The sequence below is a fragment of the Tachyglossus aculeatus genome, chromosome 20 (assembly GCF_015852505.1).
Source record: "Tachyglossus aculeatus isolate mTacAcu1 chromosome 20, mTacAcu1.pri, whole genome shotgun sequence".
Classification (NCBI taxonomy): Eukaryota; Metazoa; Chordata; class Mammalia; order Monotremata; family Tachyglossidae; genus Tachyglossus; species Tachyglossus aculeatus.
In genome coordinates this window covers 3,502,784-3,524,822 of record NC_052085.1, presented here as the reverse complement: position 1 = coordinate 3,524,822, position 22,039 = coordinate 3,502,784, and the positions used below count along the sequence as shown (strand labels likewise).

At 43.4% G+C, this 22,039-nt stretch overlaps 1 protein-coding gene across 1 annotated transcript in view; it reads left to right on the top strand.

Moving 5' to 3' along the window:
- Positions 1 to 2,161: 2,161 nt before the first annotated feature.
- UBL3 (ubiquitin like 3) overlaps positions 2,162 to 22,039 on the top strand; it is a 99,614-nt gene continuing 79,736 nt past the window's right edge. The window contains exon 1 of the mRNA XM_038761844.1: positions 2,162 to 2,586. Within this exon, the coding sequence (XP_038617772.1) occupies positions 2,560 to 2,586 (27 nt within the window). The 5' untranslated portion in view covers positions 2,162 to 2,559. The remainder of the gene's footprint in view (positions 2,587 to 22,039) is intronic.

The window sequence follows — 22,039 nt, the reverse complement described above, 5'->3', positions numbered from 1 at the left end:
GCCAGGCCTCTCAGAAGCACTTTTTCAGGCAGCGTAATGAAAGCAGGGATTGCTTTTGCCATTCCAAATGTACCAAGAAGAAGGCCTAAATTGATGTCGGACGCCGAGATGCTTGGGGAAACATGGGTGTGTGTTTTGGGGGGTGTGTGTGTGAAAGTGCGCTGCGTTCTGCTCGCTTTGGGGAACCCAAAGTGTGTCTCTGGTCACAGAGAGGTTTAGAAATACTGTCCACTGTGAGCCCGCTGTTGGGTAATAATAATAATAATAATAATGATGATGACATTTATGAAGCACTTACTATGTGTAAAGCACTGTTCTAAGCACTGGGGAGGTTACAAGGTGATCAGGTTGATCAGGTTGTGAGCCCCGTGGGGCTCACAGTCTTCATCCCCATTTTCCAGATGAGGGAACTGAGGCACAGAGAAGTGAAGTGACTTGCCCAAGGTCACACAGCTGACAATTAATGGAGCCGGGATTCGAAGCCCTCCCCCTCGTCCCCCTCTCCATCCCCCCCATCTTACCTCCTTCCCTTCCCCACAGCACCTGTATATATGGATAGATGTCTGTACCTATTTATTACTTTATTTATTTATTTTACTTGTACATATCTATTCTATTTATTTTATTTTGTTAGTATGTTTGGTTTTGTTCTCTGTCTCCCCCTTTTAGACTGTGAGCCCACTGTTGGGGAGGGACTGTCTCTATATGTTGCCAACTTGGACTTCCCAAGCACTTAGTACAGTGCTCTGCACACAGTAAGCGCTCAATAAATACGATTGATTGATTGATTGATTGCAAAGCACTGTTCTAAGCACTGGGGAGGTTACAAGGCGATCAGGTTGCCCCTGTCGGGCTCACAGTCTTCATCCCCATTTTCCAGATGAGGGAACTGAGGCACAGAGAAGTGAAGTGACTTGCCCAAGGTCACACAGCTGACAATTGGAGTCAGAGGTCATGGGTTCGAATCCCGACTCTGCCACATGTCTGCTGTGTGATCTTGAGCAAGTCACTTCACTTCTCTGGGCCTCAGTTACCTCATCTGTAAAATGGGGATTAAGACTGTGAGCCCCACGTGGGACAACTTGATCAGCCTGTATCCTCCCCAGTTCTTAGAACAGTGCTTTGCACATAGTAAGCGTTTAACAAATGCCTATTATTATTATTAGTGGAGTCGGAATTCGAACCCGTGACCTCTGACTCCAAAGCCCGGGCTCATTCCACTGAGCCACGCCGCTTCATGTAGGGACCGACATGTACTTCTCAAGCGCTTAGTACAGTGCTGTGCACACAGTCATCGTCATCATCAATCGTATTTATTGAGCGCTTACTGTGTGCAGAGCACTGTACTGAGCGCTTGGGAAGTACAAATTGGCAACATATAGAGACAGTCCCTACCCAACAGTGGACTCACAGTCAGCGCTCAATAAATACCATTGACTGACTGACTGAATCAATCAATCAATCAATCGTATTTATTGAGCGCTTACTGTGTGCAGAGCACTGTACTAAGCGCTTGGGAAGTACAAGATGGCAACATATAGAGACAGTCCCTACCCAACAGTGGGCTCACAGTCTAAAACGAGGACCGACATGCTATAATCAGCTTTATGATCGTTTAATTTTTTGATCCCTTCGTTATGCATGATCCTGTTGGAACAGGTAATTTTGAATTTATAGCAATTAGTTCATCCTTCCAAATACTCATCTTTTGGCTGGAACTAAATATGGAAATTTAACATAGACGAGTGTTTGTCAAGCTTGCGGAAAAACAACAAAAAAACCCCTCCGTAAATCAAGACAGAGTAAAGGTTATAAACAAGACTACAAACTTTTATTTCAAACAGAAAAAATACCCTCCCCCACTTAGTTCCAGTATTGGACTGAAAATATTATTTTCTCAAAAGGAAAAGTAATTCTGAATGAATATGAATGAATGAACTTCCGAGCTTCGGGCCCGAGCGAGCTTCTCTTCCCTAGCAACGGTTGCCAGGCAGGGCGCGGGCTCTGAGGCGCCCACCCCCCCCGCGGTCCGGGACTACAACTCCCATGATGCCCCCGGGCGGTCTCCGTAGCGACGCGCCTGCGATTGGCCGGGGCGCGGGGGGCCGCGCTGCCCCCCCGCCGGCCGGGTCGCTCGGGCCGCCGGGGCCGCCGCCATGTTGGGCGGTGAGGGGCCATGACGGGAGGCGGGCCCTGAGGGGACAGCGGGACGGAGGCCATGGCGGCGGCATCCTGAGGGGAGACCCCCGCCGCCATCGCGGTCCCTGGCAGTGGCCCGGCCCCTCCTGCTTAATGAGGGCTTGGAGGCGGCCGTGAGTCACCCCCCTGCCCGGGGCTGGCTTAGGGAAGAAGGAGGAGGAGGAGGAGGAAGGAAACAACAACAACAGCAGCAGCAGCAGCAGGAAGAGGGCCAACCTCCTCAGTCCTCCTGATCCACCTGGCCCTGCCGCTCCTTTTTGCCTTCTCCTCCTCCTCCATCCCCACCGAATTCCCATCCCATCCCGCCCCTTCGTCCATCCCCGGGATTTTCCCAGTGGGAGAAGCGGCCCACCCGCCAACATGTCCAGCGGCGTCCCGGCCGACATGGTAAGTTGTGTGTGTGTGTGGGGTGGGGGGGAGGATGTTTGTACGTATTTATTACTCTATTTATTTATTTATCTATTTATCTATCTATCTATCCATTTATTTATTTATTTTGCTTGTCCACGTTTATTCTATTTATTTCATTTAGTGAATAGGTTTAGTTTGGTTGCCTGCCTCCCCCCTTCTAGACTGTGAGCCCGCTGTTGGGTAGGGACCGTCTCTAGATGCTGCCAACTTGGACTTCCCAGGCGCTTAGTACAGTGCTCTGCACACAGTCAGCGCTCAGTAAATATTTATTTATTTATTTTACTTGTCCATGTTAATTCTATTTATTTTATTTAGTGAATAGGTTTAGTTTGGTTGCCTGCCTCCCCCCCTTGTAGACTGGGAGCCCGCAGTTGGGGAGGGACTGTCTCTAGATGCTGCCAACTTGGACTTCCCAGGCGCTTAGTACAGTACTCTGCACACAGCGCTCAATAAATATTTATTTATTTATTTTACTTGTCCATATTTATTTTACTTTGTTAATATGTTTAGTTTTGTTGCCTGCCTCCCCCTTGTAGACTGTGAGCCCGCTGTTGGGCAGGGACCGTCTCTATATGTTGCCAACTTGGACTTCCTAAGCGCTTAGTACAGTGCTCTGCACACAGTCAGCGCTCAATAAATATTTATTTGTTTATTTTACTTGTCCATATTTATTTTACTTTGTTAATATGTTTAGTTTTGTTGCCTGCCTCCCCCTTGTAGACTGGGAGCCCGCAGTTGGGGAGGGACTGTCTCTAGATGCTGCCAACTTGGACTTCCCAGGCGCTTAGTACAGTACTCTGCACACAGTCAGCGCTCAGTAAATATTTATTTGTTTATTTTAGTTGTCCATATTTATTTTACTTTGTGGATATGTTTAGTTTTGTTGCCTGCCTCCCCCTTCTAGACTGTGAGCCCGCTGCTGGGTAGGGACCGTCTCTCTGTGTTGCCAACTTGTACTTCCCAAGCGCTTAGTATACTGCTCTGCACACAGCGCTCAATAAATATTTATTTGTTTATTTTACTTGTCCATATTTATTTTACTTTGTGGATATGTTTAGTTTTGTTGTCTGCCTCCCCCTTCTAGACTGTGAGCCCGCTGTTGGGTAGGGACCGTCTCTAGATGTTGCCAACTTGGACTTCCCAAGCGCTTAGTCCAGTGCTCCGCACGCAGTCAACGCTCAATAAATACGATTGAATGAATGAATGCTTCGCACATAGTACTTGTACATATTTATTCTAGTGATTTTATTTTGTTACTGTGTTTTGTTGCCTGCCTCCCCCTTGTAGACTGGGAGCCCGCAGTTGGGGAGGGACCGTCTCTAGATGTGGCCAGCTTGTACTTCCCAAGCGCTTAGTACAGTGCTCTGCACACAGTCAGCGCTCAATAAATATTTATTTTACTTGTCCATATTTATTTTATTTTGTTAATGTGTTTAGTTTTGTTGCCTGCCTCTTGCCAACTTGGCCAACTTGGACTTCCCAAGCGTTTAGTCCACTGCTCCGCACACAGTCAGCGCTCAGTAAATACGATTGAATGAATGAATGCTTCGCACTTAGTACTTGTCCATATTTATTCTATTTATTTTATTTTGTTAATATCTTTAGTTTTGTTGCCTGCCTTCCCCTTGTAGACTGTGAGCCCGCAGTTGGGGAGGCACCGTCTCTATCTGTCGCCAACTTGCACTTCCCAAGCGCTTAGTACACTGCTCTGCACACAGTCAGCGCTCAATAAATATTTATTTATTTATTTTACTTGTCCATATTTATTTTACTTTGTTAATATGTTTAGTTTTGTTGCCTGCCTTCCCCTTGTAGACTGGGAGCCCGCAGTTGGGGAGGGACCGTCTCTCTATGTTGCCAACTTGGACTTCCCAAGCGCTTAATACAGTGCTCTGCACACAGTCAGCGCTTAATAAATATTTATTTATTTATTTCTTTATTTTACTTGTCCATTTTTATTTTGTGAATATGTTTGGTTTTGTTGCCTGCCTCCCCCCTTCTGGAATGGGAGCCCGCAGTTGGGTAGGGACCGTCTCTAGATGTTGCCAACTTGGACTTCCCAAGCGCTTAGTCCAGTGCTCTGCACACAGCGCTCAATAAATACGATTGAATGAATGAATGAATGAATGAATCCATTCACTCGTCCCTTCCCGTCCTATTTACTGGGCGCTTCCTGCGTATTCTATTTATTTCATTTGGTTAATATGTTTAGTTTTGTTGCCTGCCTCCCCCTTCTAGACTGTGAGCCCAATGTTGGGTAGGGACCGTCTCTAGATGTTGCCAACTTGGACTTCCCAAGCGCATAGTACAGTCCTCTGCACACAGTCAGCACTCAATAAATATTTATTTATGTATTTTACTTGTCCATACTTATTTCATTTCGTTAACATGTTTAGTTGTCTGCGTCCCACTTCTAGACCGAGAGCCTGCTGTTGGGTAGGGACTGTCTCTCTATGTTGCCGACTTGTATTTTCCAAGCGCTTAGTACAGTGCTCTGCACACAGTCAGCGCTCAATAAATATTTATTTATTTATTTTACTTGTCCATATTTATTTTATTTTGTTAATATGTTTAGTTTTGTTGCCTGCCTCCCCCTTCTAGACTGGGAGCCTGCTGTTTGGTAGGGACCGTCTCTCTATGTTGCCAGCTTGGACTTCCCAAGTGCTTAGTACAGTGCACTGCACACAGTAAGCGCTCAATAAATTGAATTCAGTCGTTCCTTCAGTCGTATTATTGAGCACTTCCTGGGTGCAGCGCGCTGGCCTAAGTGCTTTTTGTGGTCTGTCCCCCCCTTCTAGACTGTGAGCCACTGTTGGGTAGGGACCGTCTCTATATGTTGCCAATTTGTACTTCCCAAGCGCTTAGTACAGTGCACTGCACACAGTAAGCGCTCAATAAATACAATTGAATGAATTCACTCATTCTTTCAGTCGTATTTATTGAGCGCTTCCTGGGTGCAGAGCACTGGACTAAGCGCTTTTTGTGGTCTGTCTCCCCCTTCTAGACTGGGAGCCCATTGTTGGGTAGGGACCGTCTCTCTATGTTCTCTATATAGAAGCAGCATGGCTCAGTGGAAAGAGCCCGGGCTTTGGAGTCAGAGGTCATGGGTTCAAATCCCTCCTCCACCAATTGTCAGCTGTGTGACTTTGGGCAAGTCACTTCACTTCTCTGGGCCTCAGTAACCTCATCTGGAAAATGGGGATTAAGACCGTGAGCCCCCCTGTGGGACAACCTGATCACCTTGTAACCTCCACAGTGCTTAGAACAGTGCTTTGCACATGGTAAGCGCTTAATACATGCCATCATCATTATCATCATATCAATCAATCAATCGTATTTATTGAGCGCTTACTATGTGCAGAGCACTGTACTAAGCGCTTGGGAAGTACAAATTGGCATCATATGTTGCCAACTTATACTTCCCAAGCACTTAGTACAGTGCTCTGCACACAGGAAGCGCTCAATAAATATGATTGAATGAATAGAAGGGGATAATAATAATAATGGCAGTTATTAAGTGCTTACTATGTGCAAAGCACTGTTCTAAGCGCTGGGGAGGTTACAAGGTGATCAGGTTGTCCCACGGGGGGCTCACAGTCTTCATCCCCATTTTACAGATGAGGTAACTGAGGCACACCCTCCAACAGACGGTCTGTCCCCCCCACCCCCTCTAGACCTGGAGCCCGTTGTTGGGTATCTAATACTCTATTGTATTAATGATGTGTATGGAGCTATAATTCTATTTATTCGGATGGTACTGACACCTGACTACTTGTTTTGTTCTGTTGTCTGACTCCCCCTTCTAGACTGGGAACCCATTGTTGGGCATCTAACACTCTATTTATTTTATTAATGATGTGTATGGAACTATAATTCTATTTATTCTGATGGTATTGCCACCTGTCTACTTGTTTTGTTATCTGTCTCCCCCTTCTAGACTGGGATCCTGGTTGTTGGGTATCTAATACTCTATTTTATTAATGATGTGTATGGAGCTATAATTCTACTTATTCTGATGGTACTGACACCTGTTTGCTTGTTTTGTTTTGTTGTCTTTCTCTTCCTTCTAGACTGGGAGCCTGTTGTTGGGTATCTAATACTGCATTTATTTTATTAATGATGCATATGGAGCTATAATTCTGTTTATTCTGATGGTACTGACACCTGTCTACTTGTTATCTGTCTCTCCCTTCTAGACTGGGAGCCCGTTGTCGGGTATCTAATATTGCATTTATTTTATTAATGATGCATATGGAGCAATAATTCTATTTATTCTGGTGGTACTGACACGTATCTACTTGTTTTGTTATCTGTCTCTCCCTTCTAGACTGGGAGCCCGTTGTTGGGTATCTAATACTGCATTTATTTTATTAATGATTCGTATGGAGCTATAATTCTATTTATTCTGATGGTACTGACACCTTTTTTTTGAGCAATGATTTAGCAGGTCTTCGGTCTCTCATCAACTCTTGTTTAGCTTTGGAAGTAAATATAACCTTCCAGAAACAAACACCGCATCAAGATAAAGTTGATTAGTCCAAGGAGGATTCTAGTGTTGTCGTTTTGTTTTTTTTTTGAGGGATGGGAAATTGCAGTAATAAAGACTTCGTTGTCTGGCAAGCGTAAAAAGAAGTATAGTGTAGTCTAAAGGTGAATCAGTCAATCAATCAATCGTATTTATTGAGCACTTACTGTGTGCAGAGCACTGTACTAAGCTCTTATAGTGAATAATCCTTATTTAAGACGTTTGTATTTAGAAGTATTAGAGAGCAGAGTTAAGCAGGCTGTTTGAACTGTGGCAGCCTTGTGTTCCTCTGGAAAAAAAAAAGACCTGAACCTTATCACATTAGAAATAGAAAACAGTGATCGAACTGCAATAAGTGGCATTTAAAGATTTTTTTTTTTAATTGAGAACGCTTTTTTCAGTGCACTCGATGGGTCCTTTTGACATTGGCCAAAATGTCAATGTTGAACTATTTTAGTATCTCTTTTCCAGCCGGGGCAGTTTCAGTGATGCTGTTTGTTCAATGCAAAATAATCACAGTCAGAGGGTCACACTTGCTTGCGTCCTGTCGCCTCCTTTCTCTGCGCTTGCAGAAGACAATTTCTCCTTTCATTTTGTCCCTCCGGCACCACCACCATCACATCCTAAGGCCCCAGAGGGCAACCGTGATTCCCCCGACTCAAAATAATTGGATTTGGTTTCCTCTCAAGCTCCCTTGGGGTTGGCTGCCCTTGGAGGCGTCTGGGAACAGAGCCATGAATTACTTTTTTTCCTAGGGGCTGAGCACTTTTCTCCCTGTAGCCCCCCACCATCCCTTTCCAGGGCAGTCTGCTGCTAGTTAAAGGTTTCCCTCATAAGCCTCCATGACGTGTCACTGTCCACACTGCTGTGCATTTTAGTTCTAATCAATCGACGCTGTTTATTGACCCCTTTCCGTGTGCAGAGCACTGTACTAAGCGCTTGGGAGAGTACAATACAACAGAATTGATAGGTGTGATCCTTGTCTTCAAGGCGGTTGCAGTCTCGGGGGGTGACAGTGGTAGCGATCAGTGGTATTTATTGTCAGTTGTATTTATTGAGCGCTTACTGTGTGCAGAGCACTGTACTTAGCGCTTGGGAGGGTACAGTATAACAGAGTCGATAAAACCTGTTCCCTGCCCACCGTAAGCTTACATTTACTGAGTGCTTAGTGTATAGACAGAATAGTGCACTAAGGGCTTGGAAGAGTATAGTACAACAGAGTTCGGTATATGCGATTCCAGGCCGCAAGCAGCTTACGGTCTACAGGGGAAGACAGACATTTAAAGTAAATTGGAGATTGGGGAGGCACTAGAGTGGAAGAATATTTACAAAAGTAGCATTTATTACGTTGCCAGGAGGTAATGGAATAAACTGATCATAGTAGCTCTAGGCCCAATAATAATAATAATAATAATAATAATGGCATTTGTTAAGCACTTACGATGTGCAAAGCACTGTTCTAAGCGCTGGGGGGGATACAAGGTGATCAGGTTGTCCCACATGGGGCTCACAGTCTTAATCCCCATTTTACAGATGGGGTAACTGAGGCTCAGAGAAGTTAAGTGACTTGCCCAAGGTCACACAGCAGACATGTGGCAGAGCCGGGATTCGAACCCATGACCCCCGACTCCAAAGCCCGTGCTCTTTCCACTGAGCCACGCTGCTTCTCTAGTGAATCTCCTGTTTCCATTCCTGATGCCTTTGGGAGTGTGGCCCTTGGAAGTTGGGAGGTGGGAAGTTCTGGGTTAAATTGGAGAATTTTAGCAAAGATTCCTGGGTTCTGATTTCCTCTTTTGAAGGTTGTTTCCCCCGAGCTAATTATGCCTTTATAAAATAGACACAACAGGGTGTAACTTTTCTAGAGGGGTATTGAAAGGGTTTTCATCCTGAGGGACTTTGAGATTTGGTGAAAGGTGATCTATCCATATGTAAGGGCAGAGCAATCAGTCAATCAACATAGCAGTATATGTGATAATAAATCGGATTTCTCCAGCCCTGGTGGCTCACAGTATGCATTGTGAGATCCTTTTCAAAGCAGTTCGTCTTTAGAATGTGGCTTGGGTTTGAATTTCTAGCCCGTTTTCATCTGCGGGAAATGGGGATTTCTTGAGGAGTTCAGATGGTGAGGATAACAGTGATAAAGAGTATCGAAAAGGGACCTGAGGAGATTAGTCCTGATCTTTGAATAAGGATCACATTTAGAAATCTAAATCGTGATGACTGTTTTCTAGGAGTTGAAACTTTAGCTGTCAGCCTGCATTTATATTTGCAATTGAAAACCAGTGGTAGCCGGTCACACACTTTTTAAGGTAGGCCTTGAGTAAAGCTTATTTTCTAGTCACATGTTTGTGTGATTGACTCCTTTTTGAAACTAGGCAGTCTTTTTCTGGGAACAAACATTGCAGCATAGTTGTCCTAAATGGATTAGGATTAACATATATATTCTTATAAGCCTTTATCACTTGCATTCCATGAAGTTTGCGAGTGTGGAAGCCCCCCCCCCCCCCGGCAATTGTGACATTCAGTAGCCTTTCATCATCATCTTCATCATCATCAAGAGAAGCAGTGTGGTTCAGTGAAAAAAGCACGGGCTTTGGAGTCAGAGGTCATGGGTTCAAATCCTGGCTCCGCCAATTGTCAGCTGTGTGACTTTGGACTTCTCTGTGCCTCAGTTACCTCATCTGTAAAATGGGGATTAAGACTGTGAGCCCCCTGTGGTACAACCCAATCACCTTGTAACCTCCCCAGCGCTTAGAACAGTGCTTTGCACATAGTAAGTGCTTAATAAATGCCACCATTAGTATTACTATTATCAGTGGTATTTATTGATCACTTACTATGTGCAGGTTACTGTACTAAGTGCTCGGGAGAGTATGACGCAACAGAGTTGTCAGACACATTCCCTGCCCACAACGAGTTACGCATGGAGGGTTCTAAGTTAGAGTAATCTGTTATTTAGAGGCTAATTTTGATTTATTTTATTTTACATCTTGGATATGTTGAATGGGCCTACAGGGGAAAAAAGAAAATTATTTTAGGTGATAGGGCGAGTACAGTGGACAGTTAAGCATAGTACTGTCAAGAGTTCTCATCAGATGATAGTTTGTCTTAAAGTTGAGTTGTAGTTCTTAGGAGGAATTGCGTAAATGATACTTACAATGAGACTTAAAGGCCTAAAGGCTCATTTTGGGGGAGTTTTCAGGTGAAATGAGTGTATGTATTTTGTTTTAAAAATTCTGTAGTGTTAGTCATTGCCAATCACATTTGCCCAGCTATAAAATGAGGAAGGTAGTTTTCTGTTATTTTATACGTATAATAATAATAATGATGGCATTTGTTAAGCACTTACTATGTGCAAAGCACTGTTCTAAGTGCTGATGCCATGCACTTTCGAATGCAGCATACATTTAACACTTTTTAAAAGTGGAAATGTTTTTAAACAGGGTATGCATTGTTAGATCACGTCTGTAGTGTTCTAGGTATGAACTTTTTACCATTTTAAAGAGACAAGGTTGTTATTCAGAAAAGTAAGCCAAAGATGTCATGATCATAATAATAGTGGTATTTGATAAGCACTTACTTTGTGCCGAGCCCTGTCCTAAGCGCTGGGGTAGAGAGATACAAGATAATCTGGTTGGACACAGTCCCTCTCCCTGAAGGGGCTCACGGTGTAAGGAGGAAGGAGAATGGGGATTTCAGCCCCCATTTGACAAACTGAGGCCCAGAGAAGTTAAGTGACTCTCTCAAGGTCACACAGCAGACAAGTGACAGAGCCAGGAAGGTGCAGATGTGTGGATGTAGGAAGGTATAGATAGCCTGTTTTAAGTGAAGTGTTGACCTGCCAACATCTAGCAAAGGTTTAAGCCAAACATCAGTCTAATAAATTGGAAACAAATCACTTGGGTGTGTGTTCATATTTCACAGTACCCAATCCGTTTAGGGCGAATTCTTCAAATGAGGCCTATTGTTTTATAATGGGAATGTGAGAAATATTTAGGTGCCGAAGATCACGCTAGTAAAAGCATCTTTGCTACTCTGGCCTTGATTTGGCTAAAATTTAGTTGGGAAGCCTTAGATGAGATTTAACCTTATCAATACAGAAAGATCTGCCCTCAATTTTTTTTAACTAGTGGATGAAATATTCCAATGCACACTCTTTCCGTTTGGACTTTTTGCTTAGGAATTCACTTTGTTTTAGCTTCTGCTTCTAGGTCTGTTGCTGCAAAAGGGAACTAAAGAATTCATGAGCCTGTTGGCAAAACATTTTGACATTTCTGAAAGAAAATGCCATCTTGGTACACCAGAGAACATTTTTAAATTTTTAATGGTAAAAACCTGGTAATTACACATAAGAAAATGCTCATCACTTTACTACTCCCATTGAACCATACCGTGTCTTATTTGGAACATTTTTGGATCCTAGTAGGCCTTTTTAATGTCTTGTTTTCTATTTTATTTCTATTTCCCCTGTGGAAAAAACCCTGGAGCCCTCTGCTGGACTTGCACAATGCACATCTAGAGGATCAAGTGATTTTTCAGGAATTTCACCGAAAATATCATCCATTAAAATGCCTTCCCATTTAAAAATCGTTCAACCCCAATCATTTTTCTTTGGGCCGAAGACCCACTTTCAGGATTTCTATTTAAAATCACCTTGTCGAAGGCATTCGTGGTCAAGTGCCCCGTGACTGTATCTGTGCCATTAATCTCTCTGCCTGTCTGGTTGGCATGACGATAGACAAGCCCAGAGACACCAGTGGATGATGGCACAGAAACATGTAGACCCCCTCGGTCTGGGGGAGAGCAGAGGGATGGCAGAGAAGTGGCGACTGTAGCTATGGCCGGCTTCTTCCCAGAGTAACAGCAGTCTCAGCTGCTTAGGGAAGAGAGGGAGGAAGGAGGGAAGGAAGGAAGGGAGGGCCGAAGTGCCGGGTGGCAAGATGGCCGAGAGATCCACAGGGATTCTGGGGGAAGCCGGATTTCTCATCTCAGTTTCCATTGCGTGTGCACGTGTGTGCCCGCGTGCCCGTGCGATTTTCAACTCAGCAGCTTTGGGCTGGTCACCACTTTGCAGCTACAGAGTGATGTTGGAGGGGGGGACTTCTCCTGCAGGCGGTGAAGCAGCCCAGAGGGGAATCGCGTCTCATCATCATCAATCGTATTTATTGAGCGCTTACTGTGTGCAGAGCACTGTACTAAGCACTTGGGCAGTCCAAGTTGGCAACATATAGAGACAGTCCCTACCCAACAGTGGGCTCACAGTCTAAAAGGGGGAGACAGAGAACAAAACCAAACATACTAACAAAAAAAAATAAATAGAATAGATATGCACAAGTAAAATAAATGGAGTAATAAATATGTACAAACATATATACATATATACAGGTGCTGTGGGGAAGGGAAGGGGGTAAGATGGGGGGGATGGAGAGGGGGACGAGGGGGAGAGGAAGGAAGGGGCTCAGTCTGGGAAGGCCTCCTGGAGGAGGTGAGATCTCAGTAGGGCCTCTCCCCAGTGATGTTCTGATGTCCCCAAGTTGTGTCACCCACCCCCCCCCCCCCCCAACTGCCACTTCTGGTTTCATTCTGACCACAGCAGTTCCAGCTACAAAATCGTATAGTATAGGTGTGTCGTTAGGCTAGAAATGACCCGGCACGGTGTTTCCCAACTTAACAGTTCAGTTCCGCCGAACCACAGGTGCTCTCCCGAGCGTGCTTAAAGGTGGCACTGTCCCCCCAGGTTTGGAGACACTTGAGAGCCTGCCGTGTCACATCTCTCTGAGGAAACTTGGAGGGGTCCAGGCGACGGTTCCTCTGCAGCCCTGGCCGAGTTAATGAAGTCCTCACGAGCGTCGTGCCAAAGGGCCAGCGCTGAAGGTCTCGGTCGGGCTAGGGGAAGGAACCCATGGAGACTTCCCCGAGCCGCCGCCCGCCGCCTAGCCCTCGGCCAGCTGGATTTTGCCAGCTTGACCCGGGTCTGGCCGGAGCTGAACCCCGGGGCTCCAGTCAGGACTGGCAGGGAGCCCAGGACACACTTTGCATACTTGGCAGGGCTTCGGAATGTGAGTTCACCCTTGGGCTGCTGGGGCTAACAGTCTCATCTTGTGGCAGGCCCCAGCCCGGGCGGGAAGGAGGTGGGAACACGGGTGCCCAACCTGCAGACAAGTCACTTACGGCGTCTAAACCCGCAAACCAACTATCTCCGACTGTAAGCTGCAACTCAACCTTTGCAACTCCCTGCAACTCATCTTCTAGACTGTGAGCCCACTCTTGGGTAGGGACCGTCTCTATATGTTGCCAACTTGTACTTCCCAAGCACTTAGTACAGTGCTCTGCACAGAGTAAGTGATCAATTTAATATGATTGAATGAATGAATGAAACATCTTTCTAGACTGTGAGCCCGCTGTTGGGTAGGGACCGTCTCTATATGTTGCCAACTTGTACTTCCCAAGCGCTTAGTACAGTGCTCTGCACAGAGTAAGTGCTTAATTTAATATGATTGAATGAATGAATGAAACATCTTTCTAGACTGTGAGCCTGCTGTTGGGTAGGGACCGTCTCTATATGTTGCCAACTTGTACTTCCCAAGCGCTTAGTACAGTGCTCTGCACAGAGTAAGTGATCAATTTAATATGATTGAATGAATGAATGAAACATCTTTCTAGACTGTGAGCCCGCTGTTGGGTAGGGACCGTCTCTATATGTTGCCAACTTGTACTTCCCAAGCGCTTAGTACAGTGCTCTGCACAGAGGAAGTGCTCAATTTAATATGATTGAATGAAACATCTTTCTAGACTGTGAGCCCACTGTTGGGTAGGGACCGTCTCTATATGTTGCCAGCTTGTACTTCCCAAGCGCTTAGTACAGTGCTCTGCACAGAGGAAGTGCTCAATTTAATATGATTGAATGAATGAAACATCTTTCTAGACTGTGAGCCCGCTGTTGGGTAGGGACCGTCTCTATATGTTGCCAACTTGTACTTCCCAAGCTCTTAGTACAGTGCTCTGCACAGAGTAAGTGATCAATTTAATATGATTGAATGAATGAATGGAACATCTTTCTAGACTGTGAGCCCGCTGTTGGGTAGGGACTGTCCCTATACGTTGCCAACTTGTACTTCCCAAGCGCTTAGTACAGTGCTCCACACACAGTAAGCGCTCAATAAATACGATTGATTGATTGATCCTTCGGGAAGTTGGGGAATTTTTGTTTTCAGAAATAGTGCAACTGATAATCTGGGTAAAATAAATTTTATTGTGTTACCAATAAGCACAGTGTGCCTATTTCTCCCAGTACCTGAATTTACTCGTTAGGCACTTTGGGAGGATCATTAACTCTTCCAGGCCACTAGGATCTATTGAGTGCATGACTGTAATGTAGCCTGGCCTTAGTCAGTCAGTCAGTCAATCAGTTGTAATTATTGAGCGCTTAAGAATAATAATTCATTCATTCAATCATATTTATTGAGTGCTTACTGTGTGCAGAGCACTGTACTAAGCGCTTGGGAAGTACAAGTTGGCAACATATAGAGACAGTCCCTACCCAATAATAGTAATAATGGTGGTATTTGTTAAGTGCTTACTATGTATCAAGCACTGTTCTAAGCACTGGGGTAGATATAATAATGATAATGATGGCATTTGTTAAGTGCTTACTTTGTGCAAAGCACTGTTCTAAGCACTGGGTAGGATACAAGGTAATCCGGTTGCCCCACATGGGGCTCACAGTCTTAATCCGCATTTTACAGATGAGGGAACTGAGGCACAGAAAAGTTAAGTGACTTGCCCAAGGTCACCCAGCAGACAATTGGCGGAGCCGGGATTAGAACCCACGTCCTCTGACTCCCAAGATCGGGCTTTGCCACTGTGTTCAGAGCACTGTACTGAACGCTTGGGAGAGTACAATATAACAGATATTCCCTGCCCACAGCAAACTTAGAGTGTAAGAGAGGGAAACCATCTACTAGTGGTTCTGAAGAAGTCAGTGCTTTTCCCCAAATTTCAGGTGTGTGTCCAGAAAAGTACCCCTAGGCACTGGGAGAATTGTCCACCCTGCCAAGTTAACAAAATTCTCCCGTTCATGAGTCTGAAGGAGTGGAACAGTTGTGTCCAAATGGTTGGTGGATTAATTGTGCATTTAATGAATTTCCAATATGACTTTCTAGAATACTTTTAGGTGATGTAATCTGTTAATACTCGCTTTTTACATATTATGTGCTCTGGGTGAGCTGTTTTATTGAACACATTTATTCAATCACTGGTATTTATTGAGGGCATCCTGTGGGCAGAGTGCAACACAGCAGAGTTGTTGGAAACATTCCCTGCCCGTGTTTGCCGATTGTAGCGCAATTTTGGATAAAATATTAATCCTTTTCATGAGTAGTAGAAGGTAGATTGACATAAAGAGGAGGCCAGGATTTCCCAAGTGAAAATAAGGGCAAATATAGGTCTTTTCTTCATGCCCCTTTATCTTTTGCTACTCCTGATGAAGAAGATTGGTATTCTAGTCCTGATAACATTACCAATAATAATGATGGCATTTATTAAGCGCTTACTATGTGGAAAGCACTGTACTAAGCGCTGGGGAGGTTACAAGGTGATCAGGTTGTCCCATGGGGGGGATCACAGTCCTAATCCCCATTTTACAGATGCGGTAACTGAGGCCCAGAGAAGTGAAGTGACCTGCCCAAAGTCACACAGCTGACAATTGGTGGAGCTGGAATTTGAACCCATGACCTCCGACTCCAAAGCCCGAGCTCTTTCCACTGCGCCACGCTACTTCTCTTTAAATCTATGACAGTGTTTCCATATTGTAGCTTAGGAAACCTGCCATCAAAAATTAGTACCTTTTTAACATCATAGTTTACACATCGAAATAAAAAAGTGTAGTCGCGACTTAGCAAATCTCAAACAGGTGCTTAAATTTTTCAAGTACGAGCAAAGTGTTGGAAGAGTTTGCAATACATTCTGCATTAACTTTTTCATCGGCAAAATGGACTGTGAGAATTTTATTGAAAAGTAATTTCCGTGATACCGTTCTTTCCAACTAGGACCGTTTTCAGTTTCCTAGACAAATTGAGGAGTGGAAGGAGATAGGGAAATAGTACTAATTTAGAACGTATGTTTTTGGGCCTGTTTGGAAAATATGATTAATCCCCCCCACATACGCACTTTATGCCTTCTGCAGGTGAACCACGGGCTGCCTTTTTCAAGTACGAGCAAAGTGTTGGAAGAGTTTGCAATACATTCTGCATTAACTTTTTCATTGGCAAAATGGATTGTGAGAATTTTATTGAAAAGTAATTTCCATGATACCGTTCTTTCCAACTAGGACCGTTTTCGGTTTCCTAGACAAATTGAGGAGTGGAAGGAGATGGGGAAATAGTACTAATTTAGAACGTATGTTTTTGGGCCTGTTTGGAAAATATGATTAATCCCCCCCACATACGCACTTTATGCCTTCTGCAGGTGAACCACGGGCTGCCTTTTTCAGGAGAAGAATAGGGCTTATCCTAGCGAAAATATGTTTCTACCATTGTATTCAGAGTCCATACATTGCCTCATGAATTTTTCTCCCATCCCCTCCCTCCTTCCCTTCTGCTATTGATTGCTCTCTCTCCCTCCCTTAACCAAATTATTAGATGGAAGGGTTCATTGACCTTGGGAAATAAATATTCCAAGTGTTGAGTATGTTTGGTAATAAGCTGCAGAGAAGCAATGATGTCTAGTGGATAGAGCACGAACTTCGGAGTCAGAAGGACCTGGGATATAATCCCAGCTCTGCCACTTTTCAACTGTGTGACCTTGGGCACGTCACTTCTTTGTGCCTCAGTTACCTCATCTGTAAAATGGGCATCAAGACTATGAGCCCCATGTGGCACATGGACTGTGTACAGCGTGATAAGCTTGTATGTACCCCGGTGTTTAGTACAGTACCTGGTGCGTAGTAAACACCTCCCAAAATCCAGCGCTTAGAACAGTGATTTGCACATAGTAAGCACTTAATAACTGCCATTTAAAAAAAAAATTCCAAAAAAACTGACCTTTCACTTGAGAACCTCTAAGTGCATATTATATTTTGGATAAGGACTTTATTTGAAAAAATGTGAGTCCTTAGTTTCGATGGTCAATCAATCAATCAGTCGTATTTATTGAGCGCTTACTGTATGCAGAGCACTGTGCGCTTGGGAAGTACAAGTTGGCAACATATAGAGACAGGCCCTACCCAACAGTGGGCTCACAGTCTAAAAGGGGGAGAGGGGTTCCAATAAACATGCTCTGTATTTTTTTTTTTAGCTTTATAGCTAAAGTAAGTTGAGTACCAGGTTGTTTTATTGGCTTATTATTCTTGGTTGCAACATGCTCTTGATCCAGAATGATTTAGAAAATGGTTGTCCATTTAATTATCTAGGTTGTTTAGCTTTATGTTGTCTGATTTATCAGTGAATTTTAGAATGCCAACACATGTAACCTGGCACTTAATAGCGTAAGGGTGGAAATTTAATGTGCAATAACTGTGTAGTGAATTTGGCCCCATCATGAAGTTGCTCATAAAATATGAGGCTTATTTTTCTGGTTGGATTCTGAATAAATTCTAATTTAGGGTATAAAAGGAACTATGCAAGATCATTACCTTGTTTGTGGAGAATCAATCAATAGTATTTATTGAGTACTTACTGTGTGCAGAGCACTGTACTAAGTGCATGAGAGAGTATAGTAAAATAGTAGAAACGTTGCCTGCCCATATTCGTGGGTATTAAAAAGTGCAATCTTAACACAGATTTGCAAAATCTAGTTTGTGTATCAAGAGTAATCGTAGTTTCATTCCATGAAGTATTATGTAGAATGTGAAAGAATTAATCTAAAAGTGAAGTTGAAAAAGTTACTGCTGAAGGGCTGAAATTAAAGATGTTTTACATTTTAAAACCTTTTTTTAAGGAAAGAGGACCTTTGGGCAAAAGAGGCCATTTAAAAGAGTGGAATCACGGTTTTGTTGTTTTGTTTTTAACATAGGAATGAAGCTTCCATTACCTCTTTGGGTAAGCTTTAAGCTGATGTCAATAACAAAGGGAAGGACACAGGAAAACGAACCCAGAGAGGAGGGAAGGAGAAGTAGGCAAAAAAACTTCCTCCCACTAATGAGTCACCCTGCAGGATTACCATCAAGGAGCCATCTAACTCCCGTCTCAAGGATCAATATTATTGAGGAGTCGAATTCCTTCTCCCTCCCCCACTTCCTCCTTCCCAATCCAGTCAAGTCAGACTCCACTCAGAGTAGTTGCTAGTGTCAGGACTTTATATATATATATATAAATATATATCATCATCATCAATCGTATTTATTGAGCGCTTACTGTGTGCAGAGCACTGTACTAAGCTCTTGGGAAGTACAAGTTGGCAACATATAGAGACAGTCCCTACCCAACAGTGGGCTCACAGTCTAAAAGGGGGAGACAGAGAACAAAACCAAACATACTAACAAAATAAAATAAAATATATACGCATGAGAGAGTATAGTACAGTATGAGAGACTATATATATATATATATATATATACTATACTACACTAAACTATAATAATAATAATGGCATTTATTAAGCACTTACTTTGTGCAAAGCACTGTTCTAAGCGCTTCCAAACCAGCTCCAGTGCATTGATATTCATTCATTCTGTGCCTCAGCTACCTCATCTGTAAAGTGGGGATTAAGATCGTGAGCCCCACGTGGGACAACCTGACCACCTTGTATCCCCCCAGTGCTTAGAACGGTGCTTTGCACTTAGTAAGCGCTTAACAACTACCAGCATCATCATTCATTCAGTCGTATTTATTGAGCGCTTACTGTGTGCAGTACGATTGAATGCACTGGAGCTGGTTTGGAAGCTGCAGTGAAAATATCCTGAGTCCTTACCCTGGACATAACAGTGATTTTTTTTTTTAATGGTATTTGTTAAGCGGTTACAATGCACCAGGCACTGTTCTAAGCTCTGGAGTAATAATAATAATAATAATAATAATAATAATAATACTCTATTTTACTTGTACATATCTATTCTATTTATTTTATTTTGTTAGTATGTTTGGTTTTGTTCTTTGTCTCCCCCTTTTAGACTGTGAGCCCACTGTTGGGTAGGGACTGTCTCTATATGTTGCCAACTTGTACTTCCCAAGCGCTTAGTACAGTGCTGTGCACACAGTAAGCGCTCAATAAATACGATTGATTGATTGATTAATAATAATAATAATAATAATGGTATTTGTTAAGCGCTTACTATGTGCCAAGCACTGTTCTAAGCACTGGAGTATGTTGCCAACTTGTACTTCCCAAGCGCTTAGTACAGTGCTGTGCACACAGTAAGTGCTCAATAAATACGATTGAATGAGTAGACACAGGGTAATCAGGTTGTCCCACATGGGGCTCACACTTTTAATTCCCATTTTACAGATGAGGTAACTGAGGCACAGAGAAGTTAAGTGACTTGCCCAAGGTCACACAGGAGACATGTGGCAGAGGTGGGTAGATAGAAGCTAATCAGGTTGGACACAGATTGGCCCACAGTCTTAACCCCCGTTTTGCAGATGAGGTAACCGAGGCAGAGAAGTTGTGACTTGTCCTCTCCCCCTGGTCCCCCTCTCCATCCCCACTGTCTTACCTCCTTCCCTTCCCCACAGCACCTGTATACATGTATATATGTTTGTACATATTTATTATTCTATTTATTTATTTATTTTACTTGTACCTATCTATTCTATTTATTTTATTTTGTTAATACGTTTGGTTTTGTTCTCTATCTCCCTCTTCTAGACTGTGAGCCCACTGTTGGGTAGGGACTGTCTCTATATGATGCCAACTTGTACTTCCCAAGCGCTTAGTATAGTGCTCTGCACACAGTAAGCGCTCAATCAATCAATCAATCAATCGTATTTATTGAGCGCTTACTGTGTGCAGAGCACTGTACTGAGCGCTTGGGAAGTACAAGCTGGCAACATAGCTCAATAAATATGATTGATTGATTGATACAGCAGACACGTGGCGGAGCAAGGATTAGAACTCAGGCCCTTATGAATCCCAGGCCCGAGCTCTATCCACTAGGCCTTGCTACTTCTCGTGATTGGATCTGCTGGAAATAACGACCTGCTCTGTGCTTTTTCTTAAAAAGCACATAAACGGTAAACGTTCTTATTGACTGGTAATGTAAGTTCAGTTTGTCTTCATCATCATCAGTCAAATGTATTGAGCGCTTACTGTGTGCAGAGCACTGTACTAAGCGCTTGGGAAGTACAAGCTAGCAACATATAGAGACAGTCCCTACCCAACAGTGGGCTCACAGTCTAAAAGGGGGAGACCGAGAACAAAACCAAACATATTAACAAAATAAAATAAATAGAATAGATAGGTACAAGTAAAATAAATAAATAGAGTAATAAATATGTACAAACATATATACATATATACAGGTGCTGTGGGGAAGCGTTTAACAGATACCACAATTTTTAATACGATCATTGATTGGATCTACTGGAAATAACGACCTGCGCTGTGCTTTTTCTTAAAAAGCACATAAACGGTAAACGTTCTTATTGGCTGGTAATGTGAGTTCAGGTTGTCTTCTTGCGTAGCTACCTGTTCTCTTTTTGGCCTTTTTTTTTTTCTAAGGGATTGGCTCATAGCAATTACTTACCAAAATAAATGACTAATAGTGGTTGATGCCAAGTGAGACAGGTGCTTCACAGTCTGTTTGCTTTTGTCAAAGGACCTCATTCCTGACTTACAATAGCTGGAGAATTCCAGTGTTGGGTGGGTTCTGACCCAAGGGAACTAACTCTACAACATTTCATGACTGTTTGGTGACCTTGACGATTATGGAGCTGTACTGAAACCGCCAAACTAATTTCCTTTTTCTTTTTCCAGTTTAAGGTCAAAGTGTTGATCCTTGCGTATAGTGCTGGATCGATGGTTAAAAGCCACTTCATTCCATCTTATTGGCTTGAGGGGCAGACCATGGGTGCTATATGAATAATTAATATACTGGGCATTAGACAAGTAATTGATTAGGTACATTAGTGTTTTTTTCTGGAAGGGTGCGTGAATTTTTGTATATTTTTTGAAGTTGGAAATTAGCATTTTATAAGGAATAGGCCATCCTCCAAAGCGTACCTAGATTGAATGTATTCCTTAGGTGTGAAGTGTAACGATAAGCGCTTAGTACAGTGCTCTGCACACAGTAAGCGCTCAATAAATGCGATTGAATGAATGAATGAATGTAAAAGGGAAGCATGTTTTTTTTAATGACATTTGTCAAGTTCTTACTATGTGCCAGCTACTGTACTAAGCGCTGAGGTAGATAAAAGGTTATCAGGTTGGACACAGTCAATCAATCAATCAATCGTATTTATTGAGCGCTTACTGTGTGCAGAGCACTGTACTAGGCGCTTGGGAAGTACAAGCTGGCAACATATAGAGACAGTCCCTACCCAACAGTGGGCTCACAGTCTAGAAGGTTAGTCCCTGTCCCACGTGGAGCTCCCAATCTTAATCCCCACTTTACAGGTGAGGTAACCGAGGCACAGAGAAGTTAAGTTAATTTGCCCATGGCCACACAGCAGACGTGGCAGATCAGGGATTAAAACCCAGGTCCCAGTCCCTTACTTTATCCAGCTAGGCCGCGCTACTTCTCATTTCTTTAAGTTATGTAGGTGACGTACTTTTATTTTACAAATATATACGACTGACCCACAGTTTAGTAAATGGTTATCTAGGGTTAAAGTAACCCGGAGTCTGGCCGCCTTACTTCCCAAGCGCTTAGTACAGTGCTTTGCACACAGTAAGCGCTCAATAAATACGATTGAATGAATGAATCAGGGTTGGAGTCTGATTGTGAAGGGTCCTTGGAGGGTGGGTGGGGAG